Source organism: Brachionichthys hirsutus, unplaced genomic scaffold, assembly GCF_040956055.1.
Source record: "Brachionichthys hirsutus isolate HB-005 unplaced genomic scaffold, CSIRO-AGI_Bhir_v1 contig_723, whole genome shotgun sequence".
In the NCBI taxonomy this organism is placed as follows: Eukaryota; Metazoa; Chordata; class Actinopteri; order Lophiiformes; family Brachionichthyidae; genus Brachionichthys; species Brachionichthys hirsutus.
In genome coordinates, this window is record NW_027180336.1 from 208,534 (window position 1) to 224,758 (window position 16,225).

Below are 16,225 nucleotides of genomic sequence, written 5' to 3' on the forward strand. Positions count from 1 at the left end.
TCTTTAATTTTTTTTATGTATTATAGAAGTATCGGATCGGGACTCTGTATCGGTTCCAAATCAAATGATTCGGTGGGGGGGACATCCCTATCTGTAACCTAGAATTCATCCACTTTCTGTCATAGACGATCTGTTTCAGGTGCTGTTCAAGCCCATCCTTGTGATCCAGTTAATTTGAGCACTGCTTAGGTACAGAACATGTTTTATTACAGATACTGACCACATGGGAAGAGATGCTTTCTCATGCACCTTTTCCTTTCTGCAGTTTATGCATCAAAAAAGCAAAACGGGAACAGCTAAATAACCACTATAAAGGATAAAACAAAAGAAAGAATAAAAATTAAAAACCAGGTCAGAAGAAGAGGAGACGGTACAAATATATATTGTGCAAGATGTATATGCAAAAAGAAATATGCATGTAAACAGTGTGGCTGAGATCTTCTCAGCATATTGCACGGAAAGTGAGAGTATTTTATGTGGCGTTAGAGTCCGAGAATTTTGCAGTTGTTCAAAAGTCTGATGGCGGTTGGGTGAAAGCTGTCACGTAGCCTCGTGGTTCTGCATGGCAGGCTGCGGTATCTTCTGCCTGAGGGTAGGAGAGAAAACAGTCCATAACAGGGGTAAGTGGGGTCCATGGGGATTCTTGTCATAGTATATAGAATGAAAGGAAATAACAGGAAGACAAATGATCAAAATAAACTAACCAAAAAGCAAACCCTGACAAAGATCTAATAACATACAGCAGAAGAGGAACACTGACTCTCTTTATCTTCGTGATTATGCTTAGTTGTTTTCATCAGCTTGCACAGGGTTCTTTAGCCCTCCCAGTGGTCTGCAGGTTGGTCTGTAGGTGTTCAGGGAGCAGGACCTCAACAGTAAAACTGATTTTTTTGGTCTGTAAGATGCTGTAAGTGTTATCAAATCTCAGAACATCTGAGGAAGGAGGAGAAGAGAATATTTTCTGCACTGCTGGATCTGATCTCACATTAACGTTTTCTGACTGAACAGCATAAAGCCCTATGAACACATGGTTGGAGTGTTTAGGGTTTGAGGATTACTCACAGACCCCTGGTCGCTCACAGGTCAGAGACCCATCCTCAGGCACCAGGTGGGCATTGTAGCGCTGGCTGGGCACAACAGCTCGCATTTCAGCCGCCTTCTTCCTTTCACCCTTTCTATCCTTCAAAAACACCCCAAAACCGATGTCTGCACTCTCAGTGGCAAACTGCCACCTGCCAAGATGGGGAGAAAAAAATGTGGAGAAATCACTTGATTTTTTTTTCCGGAATTTCATTCATTACAAAAAGAAAACATTATTTTGTGTATAATTAGGTTGATGTTCAACATCTGAAATACAGATTCTTCTCTATGACTTCCTGCATCCATCTCTGCTAAAGGCAGGTAAACGCTGTTCTGCTCCGGCTTCTCTGCTTTTCCTTTCTTTATTTTTCAGCAAACTAATCTAAATGCATCTAAAAGTGTAATATTATATCATACATATCACATACTTTGTGTAATAAAAAATTGTTAGCTAACTTCAACTTGAAATTAAGAATTATTAGTATATATTAAAAATATATATAAAAATCATTGTGACCAAATATTGGGTCACTCACTATATATACTGTATAGCAGGCATCGGCAAACAATGGCCTTTTTAATCCGGCCCGCCAAATTTGAAAAAAATTATATTAATAACCCTTGTAAATGTTTTATTTTCCCTGCATTTCTCACATTTTCCTACTAGATGGCACAATCTAGATACATTGACCTTAATTGAGGTGTGGGGTATTACTCCACATTTGCACTTTACTCTTTGACCCCGCAGCCCTTCCATAAAGATGAGTTGACCTAAGACAAGGAAAGTGGACAGAGAATGTCGAGTGGGCAACTAAATAATTTTTCACCGGACACCGATCAACTACTGTACGCCTGATACGCCAAGAGACTATCAAAGAATATATTATCAGCCAGAACTCTGCATGCTAACAATGCTAGCAAGCAGTCAACGAAAACACGGGAGGCTAACTGCAAAGCCAGCCACAGACCAACACCTCAGATCCATCCTGAGAATCTCCACAACCAAACTGTAGGGAATTCCCGTATCAGATGGGATTCCACGACGTGATTCCACGCCGACATCACAACAGTATTATTATCACTGATAACACTTGAACGTCTCATTGGTGACGACACATAATGACGCTGAATAACAGGGGGTAAGATTGGCTGGGGCGGGCCCCACCCGCTCAGGGGATGGGCCCATGGATATGTACACACGGAAACAGAGGGCGGCCCTTTGTTCGGACTTGAGACGCACACAAGGAACATGATCGGACCTCAGCGCTGATAATCTAAACCAATTTGTACTGATCGGTTTGTTATATAAATATTTTAATCTTTACCCACGTCCTCCTCATTGACTACGCGCCCACGAAGGAGAACAAAGAACCGGACGAGGGTTTGGTAAAACCCTACAAAACTAAAGCACATGTTTTCTACAGATCCCATGATATATATATATATATATTCCTATGGGGTGGGTCACCAAAACACTCCATCCATCTGCTCCTAGTTTTTCCCTTCTGTCCAATTTTAGAACCCATTATGGCCCACGAGTCAAAAGGTTTGCCCACCCCTGCTGTATAGGATGAAAAATATTTTGTCGACAGAGCTGTAATTATTTTCACTGTGCACTATTCTGTTTTTTAATACTCTTAGTATGGTATAACTGACTATTTATTTTAATTTTAATTTAGCTTTCCAAGGTTACATCTGAAAATTATTTATTGCAGATATTCAACTAACATTGATGTAAACCCCCCCCAAAAATCTAATCCCTTTGTTGGAAGTTGGAGCTGGTGAATGTTTGCTTGACAAGTGTCTTGAAAACTTCCACTTCCTCTTAAGCCTGACCTTAGAACGCAGCCCGGGAACAGAATCTCATAGTCAAACTGCTGGGAAGAACCTCGTTTGACGATCGTGCACCGCTCGTAGTCCACCTTAACATGGTCCCGCACATAGTAGGATGGGGGAATTGGTCCAACATGGTTGATCTGCAGCCAAGATCATACATGATGATTAGGATAACAAAAATATGAAATATTGAGAGCCTGGAGTCAGGAGAAATGAAGAAATGAGGGAAAAGCCATGACTTACTGTGACACTACTGAATTCTTGTAATATTACATCATTTATTTATTACATATCATAAAAATAAAAACCAATCACAGACAAGAAAAAAAAAAAAATCCTGAGTGGGATGGGCAGCTAATCGAGCTCATGCCAATCAACATATACCACAATGCACATTTTTGGACTTGTCAGTTCCAGCAAGAATGAATTGCGGAAAGACCTGTTTCAGAAAATGAAAGTCATCTGATGCCACACCTGTGAAAATCAACAGCAATGACAAAAAGAAAAGATGCTGGCAGCAAAACAAGCATGCATTCTGCACCTGCACTGACATACCTTCAAGAGACCTGTCAGTCGAGTCAAATGATACTTCTATTTTAATGGTGTGCATACAGCCTGCTTCTTCCTGCTCCACCGTAGAATGCTACTATCTACATTGTTCCCACTTTTTATTCTGATACAACCGTAGAAAGATCTACGGTTGAAGGGAGATCCAAAGGATAGATGACAACTACACATTATAATTATAATTATGTGTGAGATTTTGAAAAGACGCAAATGATTATGAAACTGGTATTTAACAGAATTCAGGTAGACTTTAAAAATGTAAAGACAATATTTTTATATTTTATTTTATTTACTGTTTTCAATCATTACAAGATCACTATGGTTCAATAAATCAAAGTGAACACTATTGTGAATTAGTCATCCGCAACAGAGAACAGTCTGTCCCAACTCAACATCAGCCTAGTTTAGCACTGAACCACAGCCTCTATTGGTCTGCGTTTTGGCTGCCGACCGGCCGACTCACCATGGTTCGACAGCGAGGATCTCCATCAGGATCAGTCCGCTTACCCCCGTACATCGCCGGTAGTTGCTCAGCATCAATGTGCTTCAGTAAGACCTCCTGCCAGTTAGCTGTCAAACCACGGAAACAGAAACTCATTTCGTGAGAAAGAAGGAAAGAAGGTGGAAATCAAGATGCTTTGACTGGAGTGAATGTGTTTTTGAGTGAAATCTCAAACTAGCAGGGCACTCACTCATACACTAAGATACATACACGTCAACAAGTTCCAAAGGTCCCACTTAACCAAATGGAAAGCTTATCTAAATTATTCAATTACATGACATACTACATTACCTATGTACCATCAAAGTGGCTAAATTCAGGTAGTCATAAAGAAAAAGAAAAGACCTCATGGATCAACATCGTCATCCTGTTTTATTCTTCATTCAACCATTCTACCAAGTACAAAGTCCATGAAACACTTTCGTGTCCTGCTAATGGTGAGACAAACCAATCAAATTGATAACTCCACCTCCTTGGTGGTGTTAATTGAGGTGATGTGTGGCCTCTCACCTCCGAGGATGTGGATCTTTTGTCTTGTGTTCTCACACAGGAAGTGTTTGACTAGGTTGTAGGCCACAGAATAGAGTTTGGGAGCTGCAGGAGAAAGTCAAAACTCTGATTATTCAAAATCAGGGTACAGTGATGATTCAAACAAGCAACGGTGACTACAGGAGATCAGGTGGAATTGTTCAATGAAGTGTCTGAATCAACATGAATTTACATGAAAGTAAAGGAGGAAATTCACCTTTAATGACAAACAGTCTTTTCATGCGTCCTGGATAGTGGTCCTCAAACATCTGGAGGATCTGGAGACAAACATAATGTTACTTCAACATGTCGACCAGTCTACTCGTCTTTGTTTGCACTGTACAGTATGTACAGTACGTATGTCTCAGTACCTCTCCATATGTTTCCATAGCAGGCTTCCATAAATGCTTCAGACCCAGACCTTCAACATCATAGATCATGGTGACTGACTCCACATTTCTCCCCAGCTGGTAGTAAGAAGTGACGGAAAGAAAAATAATCTGTTAAATTAATAATATGATGGAGCAGGCTGGCCATTTGAGAGGTTGATGACTCATTCTTGGTTCCTCAGGTCCACAAAGTTAACTCCAGAATGTTCCTCAATGGCAAATTGTTCACCAAATATTAATCACTTTGTAAAACAGTTTTAGAGTGATAGATTCATATGACATCGAGATCTTAGGACTTGCTTTTTCAGTAGAAGTAGAATATATATATATATATATATACACTGTATATGTGCTCATCCGACCTGAGGAGAGTCGATTAAAACGTCCATCAATGAGTGGAATTAGCTTGTTCGACTGTTTCATTTGAGTAATTCTTATAAGCAAGAAGTAAAACAATACAGTATTTCACAAGAAAAAATAAAGTATAAAAAGTAATCATTTGTGAGCTCATTCTTTTAAAATGTATTTTTTCCTAGCCCATTTGATAAACCTTCCGGTTACCTTAAACAATTGAAAATATGCAAATAACCCTATCACCTTCTCTGCTCTTACCTTCTGTGACTGCAGGACACACTCCTTCTGCAGGACCTCACAGTCTCTGATCTTTGACTTGACTAAGTCTTGCTTGGAGGCGGACAGTAAGAGGCCTTTGGGATCCAAGGGTCCGATGATGTCGTACCAGATGGGACTACCCTCGCGGTCATAACCACACATCCCTCCACACAGATACTTCTCTATCACCTGTGAACAGCAGTCCTTTTGATGTTTTTGCAGTATACATGACCGTGGCTGCCCTTCAAATCCAAAGTGAAGTAAAAATGGCAAACTGAGAATAGCAGCTTTTTTCATATTTATTTCAAGCAAGATTTTTTTTACCTCAGGTGGACGCCACTCTGAGACTAATGTGTCTACTTTCATCTGTTTCCTGAACTCCAAATGCTGAAAGAAAATATAGATTCATGTTAATGTATAAATATTGACATATAGTAAGAATCCTTAGATTAACTTTTTGACATACTGTGGCTAAACTCACTTTAATAATTAAAGTATCTTAAAATGTAAAACAGGGGATGATGTAAACCATGTCCTGTCAACAAGAAGGGGGTCAGTTTTTATTTTAATCACCAGCGTGCGTGTGTCCGTCTGACTGTCCCATCGTCTGTCTGTCCATGAGCAAGATGACTCAAAAGGTTCTGGACGGATCTTAATACAACTTTCAGGAAATGTTGGGAATGTTACCAGGGACAGTTGACTACATTTTGGTGATGATCTCGAAGAGATCCTGGATTCTGGATCAGTTTGAAATTTTCCTTAACATTGCAGTCAATTTCAGAACGTTAGACCCATGGATGTTTTATATTCACAAGAAATTCCTTGACCTGAAAATGGGATTGAAAAATTTGAAACTTTATTACAATATGAAGTGCATGGGGCAAGTTGGCCTTCTGGGTCATGGCCAGCAGGACTACTACCTATCTTATCTCCTCAGGCTGCTGTGAAGACATGTGACCCCTCAATGAACCCTTGCAATACAGCTGCTGTCTAATCGTCATCCAGGCCTCAACTGTTGGGCTGAATAGTCTGCACTGGAGCTAGCATCTCTTTCACACACACCATAGATTTGTCCCAAAAAACAGGAACCATTGTGGTTGGCTTTCAGGGCATTATATGATTTGTACTGTATTACAAAAATATGCAACAGAAAGGAACAACAGAAAGGAAGTGAAGCTGAGCACGATACCGTTCTCAACATGGCCTCAGACTTCTGAACATTGAAGTTTCTGGCTGAAAACAAGTAAAAGAAAGAAAAGTCAGAAGAACTGATGATTACAGAAGAAAAATGAACAAAATTCTTGAAGATAAGAAGGCAATAATCATCTCGTCTTCAGCTGCTTATCTGAAGTTGCAGGCCAATGGTTCTGCTGGAGCCTAGCCTAGCCTGCTGCGGGCAGAGGCCGGGTACACCCCGGATGAGACACCAGCTCATTGCAGGGCAAAAGAGAGACAACCACTCACACCTACAGAACATTTGAAGTGACCAATTCACCTAAGATGCTTGTTTTTGGAGGTGGCAGGAATCCGGAGAACCTGGAGAGAACCACATTATGGTTATTTTGAACCAAATCCCAATTGGTTCTATTCAATGGCTCCATCATGAGACCAATCATGAGGGTTCACTCTGTTCCATGTCAGGTCATTTGTTTTCATTCCATTAATTAGACCCGACTTAAGTTATTCAAGGCAATTGAATCTGAGTGACCTTGAAGCATTCAGAGCTTACACTGGCTAAACAGACTCTCTTTGTCCAGGTTTTGGAGCTGAATAATAATTGCTATGGTTATTTAGTAACACTTTATTAAAGATACAATACGCTTTCAGTGCTGCTTTCAATTCTTGTTATGAAAGGACTTTTTTGGGAACTTGCATGGAAAGGTCCAGAAACACAGCATCAAAGTGTCTCCTGGCAGAAAGGCCGTCGTCCATCTCAGTGTGCCATTAATGCAATTACACAGGATTAGTCCGATACACAGAGTGCCAGACTGGTGCTCTAATCAGCACAAGGGATCCACAAGACACTGCTTCCCTTTCCATGAGCATCTGAACATATAACTCCAACCAGGGATGCATCCACTCAAATGGATCTAGGACGTTTAAAGAACTTTTAAAAGCACACTTTCTAAAATACAATACCTGAATTATGGTTCACATGGTGCAAAGTGTGGATATTTAATGGAATTTTAACAAAAACAAAAAAAAGGTTTTAAAAAATTGTCTTCCCATTGCTGAATAGCAGGCCTGGTTTTTCACATATGGCTTAAGTATCATGTTCTGGCATGAAAATCATGTGAGCATATTTCTTAAACTCGGCACATAGGTGTGTTTGGATGAGTTGTAGCACATCTCTATGTAATAAAGTGCAGCTTCCTCAACGGCACCACAAGGATTTATCTACAAATACGGCTGTAGGCAAAAAGGTTTGATTCCTTTCTGTGCAGAATTTGTATGTTCTTCCCGTGTCTGTGTGGGTATTCTCTGAATTGGTCACTATAAATTGTCCATAGGTGTGTGTTTTTGTTTGTTGTGTTGTTGGCGCTGAGCATCTGGAGTGTACATCACCTTTCGCCCATAGCCAGCTGAGATACGCTCCAGCAGACCCGTAAACCGCAAGGTAGATAAAGCGGCTGTAGACGAGACTCATTGCTATCATCTCAGCTACAAGAAAATGGTTGGATGGATGCAAATAATTTGCAGCTATACAGAAGGATGATGAGAAATGTTTTGCAGTGAAAGCAAACTGAGGTTGAAAAGAATTACATGTCCCATGTGATTTATTGCTCACCTCTGAGCCATATTAACAGCATAAAGTCGTACTCTTCAGGAAGTGGAGTAGGAATGTTGTGCTCTGCAAGAAGTGCCGTAAGAGTGTCCTGCATCCTCTCGCGAAACTACAGAGTAAGGAGTAAAGAAAAGAAAAGATGAGACCAAGATGCTTATGCAAAGTCTTAACAGTTAAATTTCATGCCCTGGAGGTAAAAAAATAAAAATAAAAGGGGGGTGGGGGGGGGGTGAATACAGTACATTTCTTTGTTTACAGATGTAAGGTTTCACTGAGCCATTTCAGATTTTTTTATTCCATTTCCTAGCCCTGTTGTGACATGAAAACTTGTGACATGCTGACTAATTTGCACACTTTAAATGTCTTAAAGCAAGCAGCATATTCAAGAGATTATAAAAGGGTGGCAAAGCTCAGCTTTCCAGGTCAAAAACAACAACTCTGGTTTCATTTGTTTATTTACACTACAACAAAAAAGATCATTTGCTTTCAGCCAATATGAACACTATTCAACTTTGAAGTTTGAAATGTGGCACAACAGTCATTACGTATTGAAGAGATCATTTGGATTGTGCGTTGAACTCGCCACTCAGAATCCCATTATTGAAACGTACTCAATAACAAAGTTCAATAATGGCTCATTGTAGAACGATTTTCAATTAATTCTGACATTTTTTAGAGAAACCTGTTTGGTTAGAAGATTAATAACATCATTATTGATTGAAGGCAGTTGCGGATCGTGCATTTCATATCTAGGCCTTCAGTAGTGCGCCGTCTGAATCAATCAACCCCTCAATAACCATTTTTATGGTTATAAACAAACCAAGGGTGAACAAGTCTCCTTCTACTGCAGCTACAACCGCGACACACATGAAAAATATCAATAATAACCTCATAATCTTGCAATATTATTTAGGAAAATAGCAAAATTTTACTTGCTAAAAATGCGGATTATTTGAAGCCAAAATCCATCCTCCTCTCTTACAGTTAAATTACTCTGTCGTACAGATTCTTTGTGCGCTTCAGTTCTGTTTTTAGCCGAGACAGATCAAAAAGTGCTCCGTGGCTCTGTGTTGAACCGAAGAAGGCTGCATGCTGGAACATTTTCTTGTATTCCCGAAACTTCTGGGGGTCAAGGCGGGTGACAAAGATCCGTTTTTTCGTGGTCTTGAAATCTGGTCTGTGTCTGGCAAATAATATGGTCCCGAATCCTGCCATGGAGTTGGCGATAGTGCACGCACGCATCTTGCGTTTGACCTCTTGGTGCGCGAGGAGCGCCTCGTAGAGTTCCTCGTATCGGCTTCTCTCTCGCTCAAAAAACAAAACTCAAAATCGTCCAGACGCGGGAGCTGTGTGCAAGACCCCACTTCTGCTGTGCTGCACCAAAGCATCCAACTCCTGTCCTCAGGCGGTTGAGGGTATTAGTCTCCTTGCGGGGCAGGTCCTGGCCAGGAACATCTGTTGGATCCTCAATGTAGCGGCGGAGCCTGAATGGTTCTACTGCCTTCCACTGGTCCCTCCATCTGGTCATTACCCAGCATTCCTTGCATGTGTCAGCAGGTGTTGTGCGGAGCAGTTCCTGCGCCTGTGTGGCAAAAGGGCAACGGAACTTGAGGTGAGTACGTTGTGTTGTCTCCTTGACAACCTTGTGGAGGGGGTGGGATTCGCTCAACTGTGCCTTCTGAGCGAGAGCTAGTGTGGCTGCGTCTCGCCTGATCTCTGCGGAGGCGATTCCAGCAAGGACTGGCAGTTGGTTGGTTGGAGTGGCACGTAGGCATCTGGAGACAGTCCACGCTGTTGAGAGCGGCGTCCAGCTTTTGGTCATGGGGGGCTACGACTCCAGACTGGGGCACAGTACTCAGCGGCAGGCAGAACCAGCTCACGGCCATACCTGCCTGAGAATGCCCAATCTCATCAGATTGTTGGTGTCACACGATTGAGATGCCGCTGGCAGATTCAGAATGGAATGGAATGGATTGCTTTTGTCATTGTCATCACAGTACAAATACCGTACAACAACGAAACAAGTTCGATGAGTGAGCTTCAGTTTCATCAACATTCATGTTGTGTTAGAGTGCCTGCAAGAACGGCTTGTAAAGGCCTCCAGGCAGACTTGTTTGACTTTGACCCTGCCTGGCAACAAATGAGTGCTGAAATGTGATTGGAGGCTTTAATATGAAAATACATGACTGGAAGCAGCACAACCATCAGAAAAGCTATGAAAGGAAGCAGACAGACCCTTTGGAATTATATAAGTATTCAGGGACAAAATATAACATCAGTCTGTGATTCAGATATTTATATTTAGGCAAGCAGAGAAGGCCTTGCAGGGCCTGACAGCCCATCACTGATTGAAGGAAAGGGTCAGTTGCATCCCTAAAACAGTCTGATTTTTTCATAAAGTGGCAAAACAATAAAGTTTATATTAATTATGGCTAGTCTGAAAACTAATGTGTACATTTTAGTTTAAATATTTAAAAGCCATTCATTGTCAGCAATATTTAGATTATTTGAAGTGATACCAGACACCATGTGTTTACAATATAATCAGGGGGATGCTAAAGCGCAGAGCAGAGTACTATTACAGAAAGCTTATTATTATCATCATCATCATCATCATCATCATCTTTCTGCTGCTAAACTTACCTGCTCCAGTGCCTCAGCCTGTTTAGGACTGAGGTCTCCGACTCCTCCGCTCATGTCTGCACCTCTCCGTGATGTTACCGCTCCGGTGTCCTCTCAGCCTCTCTGTCAGCCGCCTCCTGCTGAAAGGACGAGTTGCAGGTGTAACGGGGTTAAATGGGGAAAGAGCGTGAACGTGACGTCACGCCGCCCACTGGAGCTCCAGTCCGACCTGTTCGCGCGACCAAAGATACGATACAAGAGGACTACCCGCAACGAAAACGACGAGATTCACGGAGAAATCACTCGCTTTCACCAATATTAATGGAAATAAATTTATACCTAATACTTATCTTATGTTACCATATTATTCTTTGGTTGTGTTGACTCAGCAGTAAAAAAAAAAAAAAAAAGAAAAGCAATAAAAAAACAGAAATTATATCAAAAGTTAAGGAAATGAGAAATGATTTTACCCTAAATTGAATATTAAAAACTTGTTACTGTGTTTACTGTACTTGGTTTTATCTACAATAATTGTCCTTTAGAAAAACTATCTCTCCTCTTCCGGTTGGGGACGGAAGTTGCCGGATGTTGTTTACGTCGGAAGGTCCAGCTGACCGGCGAGCTAAAACGTTAGCACGTTCCCCAAACAATGGTTGTTGGGTTTGTGTGTTTGGAACAGTTTCAGCCGTCGATCGTCCTGGTGTTGTTCGCGCGATGACTCCCGCTGCTCGCTGCTGGTACTTTGTCTGGGTGACGCTACCCCTCGTCCTGCTGCGGTGGCCGTGGCTGCCGCCGGTCGATGCCGAGCAGGTCGCTCTGGTGGAGGTTTTCCTGGAGCAGCGGTCGGGTGTCAGCTCTCTGCTCCAGGGGGAGGTGGTGGAGTCCGGGAAGAGCAGCCGGAGATACGAGGACCAAGAACAGCTGGAGGGGGACCTGGTCCTGGTGAGTAGGGTAGACGGTTCGTTGCTCATTTATAGTGAAAGTTACATGTTTGATGTCCTGGATCATTAACGAAATATTCCCAACAATAACTTATCTGTTTTCTCTGGAAAATAGTATTTAAATACAATTTAGCAATTATTAAAACATAACTGTCAGTGCAGACCTCCATGGCATAATATGAAAAAGATTTACAGTGGGAGGTGAGCTATAAGATATGTATGAATTATGGTGATTTATTTAATAACAATAATGGCAGCATTTTATGTTTTCCATCCATTTTCTTGTAGACGAGACGAACACAATCGTCTCATCTACAGCCGTTTATCCTCCTTGCAGATTGTGGGTCTGCTGGAGCCTATCTCAGCCGGCTTCAGGCGAAAGACGGGGTACATCCTGTCTGTGGGGAGTTGTTTTTCTCCGGGTTCTCCAGTTTCCTCTGGAACTGGAGTGGTTGTTTGTGACACCCTTTGATGAGCTGGCTTCTCATCCAGGGTGTACCCCGCCTCTCACCCGTAGCCAGCTGGGATAGGCTCCAGCATAACTAACCCTTATGTCGGCTGAAGACGAGATAATTAGGGTCATCTTGCCTTCAAGAAGACGAATGAAAGTTACAAATATGGTGGGAAAATAAAGGAACAATTATGTCTCAAGTGATGTTTATCTGTCCCTGCTGAGTAGCCCTTTTTCCACTTTGGGGAAAGATTTCACATTCCTGTATGCTAACACCCTCCTACAGCTAGACAATTCATTTCTAATGGGATTAAGTTTAATTTTACAATTTTAAAAGCTGCTGTCCAGTGTTTGATCTGCTTTCTGCCCTCAGGTTCAGGGCGAGGAAACGCATATAAGCAAAGGAAAAGCCAAAGATGATGCCAAAGAGAAGAGGCTGTGGATTGGGGTGGTGCCCGTGGAGATGGATGACAGCAAAGCCTCCACCGGAAACCAGGAGTCCTTTGCTGATGCAGTGGTCGATAAAGTAAGAAGTTTACTTTTCTCTGAATACATATACTGAATTTTAAATAGAATTCTGTTCAGACAGGCTTTGACTCAAAGCATGCTTCCCCTTTTGTTCAAGATGAGGCGAGCATTGGTCCTCGGAGCATCTGCGCTGATCATTCTGGCTCTCAACCAAAACACAGTCAGTGAGGTAAATCTGCAAAAATGTTATCTCCAATGTGAACCTTGATAAATTGTAAATGATCACCTTTTGTTATGTCTGTTACCTAAAAAAATCCTCCACTTTCTGTCATAGACGGATCTGTCTCAGGTGCTGTCCAAGCCCATCATTGTGATCCAGACATCTGAAAATGTCACCAAGTTGATTGGAGCTCTGCTTCGGTAGAGAACATCAAAGCCGCAAATATGCAAAGTTTACTTTACTATATTTTATAGCATTTCTACCTCATGCTAGTCATTCACGTTTCAGGATCGTGTATGTCTGCGCAGTGATGGAAGGTGTCTTTGCACTGAGTGTCTCTCTCTCTCTGAAGGGGCCTTCGAGCCACGGCAAAAATCACTTACAGGGCGATTCTGCAGGACAACCTGGTGAGCTCCTTCATTCTATCGGCTGACGTTGTGTTTCTCACTTGTTAGCACTCTGCAGTGGTGAGTGAACAGATGACTGAGCTGCTGTGTGTTCGGGCAGGGAGCCACACTCACACTGTGGTCCAGCTGTGGGCGATCTAGAGGAGGTCGCTTCGGAGAGTGGCAGGGGGTCATCTGCACGGGGGAGACCAATTCTCAGGTCCAGGTACGGAAGCCGCACAAACACCTGATAACACGGTCCCTGTTCGTGTGTTTTTACACGGCTTTTATAAAGCGATAGGGAAGTTTTTTTGTGTGATATCAATCTGTTTACACGTAATAATTTCTTTCTGGAAAAAAAGCTGCATAAAGACAGATTCATTATCATAAGATTTCTACAAACAGGAAAATCACAACCTAAAGGAAAACTCTCATTCCCTCAGAGTAACAGTTTTAAGTGGGGTGGGGAGGGTTGTCATAAGAAAATTGTGCTGCACTAATGGAATTCAGCTAAAAAATGCCGCAGTTTTATTTCCGTGTGACTTTGATATGCTTCAAACAATGTTTTTCTATCCAACGACTTTTTGTCGAGGCGGGGGTTTGTCTGTCCGTCCGTCTGTTAGCAAGGTAACTAAAAAGGTTCTGACGGAGCGCGATGACATTTTTAGGAAATGTTGGGAATCTTACCAGGAACAGATGATTCTGGATCACTTTGAAATGTTTTGTAACATTGCAGTCAATGGAGCTTCAAAATGTGTTCCTCAATATCTCGGTTGATTATGCACCGATGTTTATGGAATTTGACACAGTCATGTAGGGTGGGGGGGGGCTCTATCCTACCACCAAATTTCATCCAGAGCCGATCCAGATTGGAGTCAGTAAAAAATATTTAATTTTCACATTGAAAACTCCATTTATGGATTCAAAAATCAGTTAAAAATACACATAAACTCTGATTCACTTTTACTTTTCGTGGTTATTGTATAAAGATACCAAGAACAATTTAGAACCTTTTGGTGATAATCCAGATCACCATGTGGACGGTGTAAATCTAATCTAAGGGGAATGAGCTGCTTGGCAGAGGTCTGCGCTCTCTGAGTGCTTTTCTAGTTATTATTAGTAATAGTGGTATCTATTTTATTTTAAGGTCTAATGTCTCCAGCAATCTACCACTCAGTAAAGTAATAGAAACGAAATAAAAAGTTTGAACCGAAATCGAACTACATTTTGAAGTGAAGCTCTTAATTTGCTGCTCGAGTGAATGTTCTACTCGTCTCTACAAAGGGAAGCATGGTTTAACTTTCATGTAGACTGATGAAGTGATCAGCTGCGTAGAGTGATGTGGACGTTCCCTGTGTGTCTAGAAGTACCTGCAGCAGCTGTGGGACACCGTCCTCCTCGTGGCGCTGATCCTCAGCACCGGCGTCATTGTTCAGGCTCGCTGGCAGTACCAGGACCAGCAGCTGAATGACGACTTGGAGGTAGAGTAAACTCTGGTGTCGAGAAACATGGCGTGATGCAAGTTTTTTCTTTATCAGCTGACAAGTATGACAATAAACAGCGGCTGAATGTAAGCTTAAGTGTACTTAAGTACAAATGTTGGTACTTGTGCAACGCATTTCCGTTTTGTACTTACTGCTTTAACTTTATTTCATGTTGTACTTTTAACGACACTTTCTCCTACTTGCTTTGCAATTTCAGATTTCTGTTATGAATTACATGCTCAGTAAAATGTATTCCTCAGCTCCATTCCAAACAGGCGGTTCTGAAGAGAATGTCGTCGTTGAAGACAAAAAGATACCGTCAGCCCAAACTGTGGCGCGACCCACGCCAGTCAGGAGAGACGGACGACTGCGCCGTCTGTCTGGAGCCGTTCAACAACAACCAAGTCAGCCAGCGCTCTTCCTGCTGACGTCTCTAAAGCAGCTCCCGGGGCAGCGATTTGGTCCAAACCGTTGTCTTGTGCTGTTTGTGCCTCAGTGTCTGCGGGTGCTGCCGTGTCTTCACGAGTACCACAGAGAATGCATCGATCCCTGGCTGCTGCTGCAGCACACCTGTCCTCTGTGCAAACGCAGCATCCTGAGTGAGTTCACGCGACCCCGTCTGTTGGTGGTTCGCTCATGACCACGACTGAGTCAAAGTAATCGGGTTACTCTACACGGCGAGGAAGTGATGTCAGTGTTCCCCATGTTCAAGTCGTGTTCGCTTCCTCCTTAGTTTGGTTTTAATGCCGGGAGTTTTGTATTTAAGCTCCCCCCGTAGTTTATGTTTTATACCTTAATTCATTTAGTAAATTTCCATGCAGCTAGAAACCTCAACTACTGAGAATTCCGTTTCAATTAAGCAATTTTATGCATTTTCGCAAATAAAAAAGATACAATTGGAAGCAGAATGATTCAACGACTGTTTAAATGTAGTAATAAAAAAACAAAATGACTTGCAGACAGCTGTTAGACTGTATTGCCCATGAACTGAATACCCTAATGTTGCATATATATATATATGATAAAAATCAAATATAAATGTTTTCTCTCTCTCCAGGCAACATGTGCAAAGACAGCTAACAGCTGCCTCCTCCTCCATGGCAGCGGGTCTGTTCACGTTTCATCTCTTTCTCAATGACATTATTAGTCATTTTTACTGACCTCATGCTTCCACCTTCCAGCAAAGGATTGTGGGGCAAAGATAAACTTGCCTCAGTAGCTAGCCGGCTGTCTGGGCTGTGTTGGATTTTTACCTGTACAGTGATGGTGCTGTCTTGCGTGTGAACAGTATTTCTTCCTGGGACGATGTTATTGTACATTAATATTATTGTGTGTGTGAGATGCAGTAGTGAAG

At 42.0% G+C, this 16,225-nt stretch overlaps 2 protein-coding genes across 2 annotated transcripts; one reads left to right on the plus strand and one right to left on the minus strand.

Moving 5' to 3' along the window:
- Positions 1 to 36: 36 nt before the first annotated feature.
- Positions 37 to 11,009, minus strand: LOC137913610 (SEC14-like protein 2). Its single transcript, XM_068757252.1, has 13 exons — positions 10,943 to 11,009; positions 8,303 to 8,408; positions 6,704 to 6,747; positions 5,839 to 5,901; positions 5,515 to 5,703; positions 4,885 to 4,980; positions 4,731 to 4,791; positions 4,496 to 4,579; positions 3,947 to 4,053; positions 2,917 to 3,056; positions 1,063 to 1,232; positions 761 to 933; positions 37 to 586 (listed from the first exon to the last, which is right to left on the minus strand). The coding sequence occupies exons 1-12, from the start codon at positions 10,994 to 10,996 to the stop codon at positions 797 to 799; spliced, it is 1,251 nt and encodes a 416-aa protein (XP_068613353.1). The 5' UTR covers positions 10,997 to 11,009; the 3' UTR covers positions 37 to 586; positions 761 to 796.
- A 576-nt stretch (positions 11,010 to 11,585) lies between these two features.
- LOC137913612 (RING finger protein 215-like) lies at positions 11,586 to 15,951 on the plus strand. Its single transcript, XM_068757255.1, has 10 exons — positions 11,586 to 11,863; positions 12,687 to 12,839; positions 12,939 to 13,010; positions 13,116 to 13,201; positions 13,354 to 13,408; positions 13,509 to 13,613; positions 14,752 to 14,868; positions 15,132 to 15,275; positions 15,368 to 15,470; positions 15,929 to 15,951. Exons 1-10 carry the CDS (start codon positions 11,636 to 11,638, stop codon positions 15,949 to 15,951), a joined length of 1,086 nt encoding a protein of 361 aa, XP_068613356.1. The 5' UTR covers positions 11,586 to 11,635.
- The last annotated feature ends 274 nt before the right edge of the window (positions 15,952 to 16,225 follow it).

Excerpts from the sequence above, each read along its gene's own strand:
- LOC137913610 (XM_068757252.1), bottom strand. The coding sequence starts at position 10,996 with ATGAGCGGAGGAGTCGGAGACCTCAGTCCTAAACAGGCTGAGGCACTG. Across the intron at positions 4,054-4,495 it reads AAAGATCCACATCCTCGGAG|CTAACTGGCAGGAGGTCTTA; the intron begins GTGAGAGGCCAC and ends GTGGTTTGACAG. Across the intron at positions 3,057-3,946 it reads ATCCTCGCTGTCGAACCATG|ATCAACCATGTTGGACCAAT; the intron begins GTGAGTCGGCCG and ends TCTTGGCTGCAG.
- LOC137913612 (XM_068757255.1), top strand. The coding sequence starts at position 11,636 with ATGACTCCCGCTGCTCGCTGCTGGTACTTTGTCTGGGTGACGCTACCC. Across the intron at positions 11,864-12,686 it reads TGGAGGGGGACCTGGTCCTG|GTTCAGGGCGAGGAAACGCA; the intron begins GTGAGTAGGGTA and ends TTCTGCCCTCAG. Across the intron at positions 12,840-12,938 it reads CTGATGCAGTGGTCGATAAA|ATGAGGCGAGCATTGGTCCT; the intron begins GTAAGAAGTTTA and ends CTTTTGTTCAAG.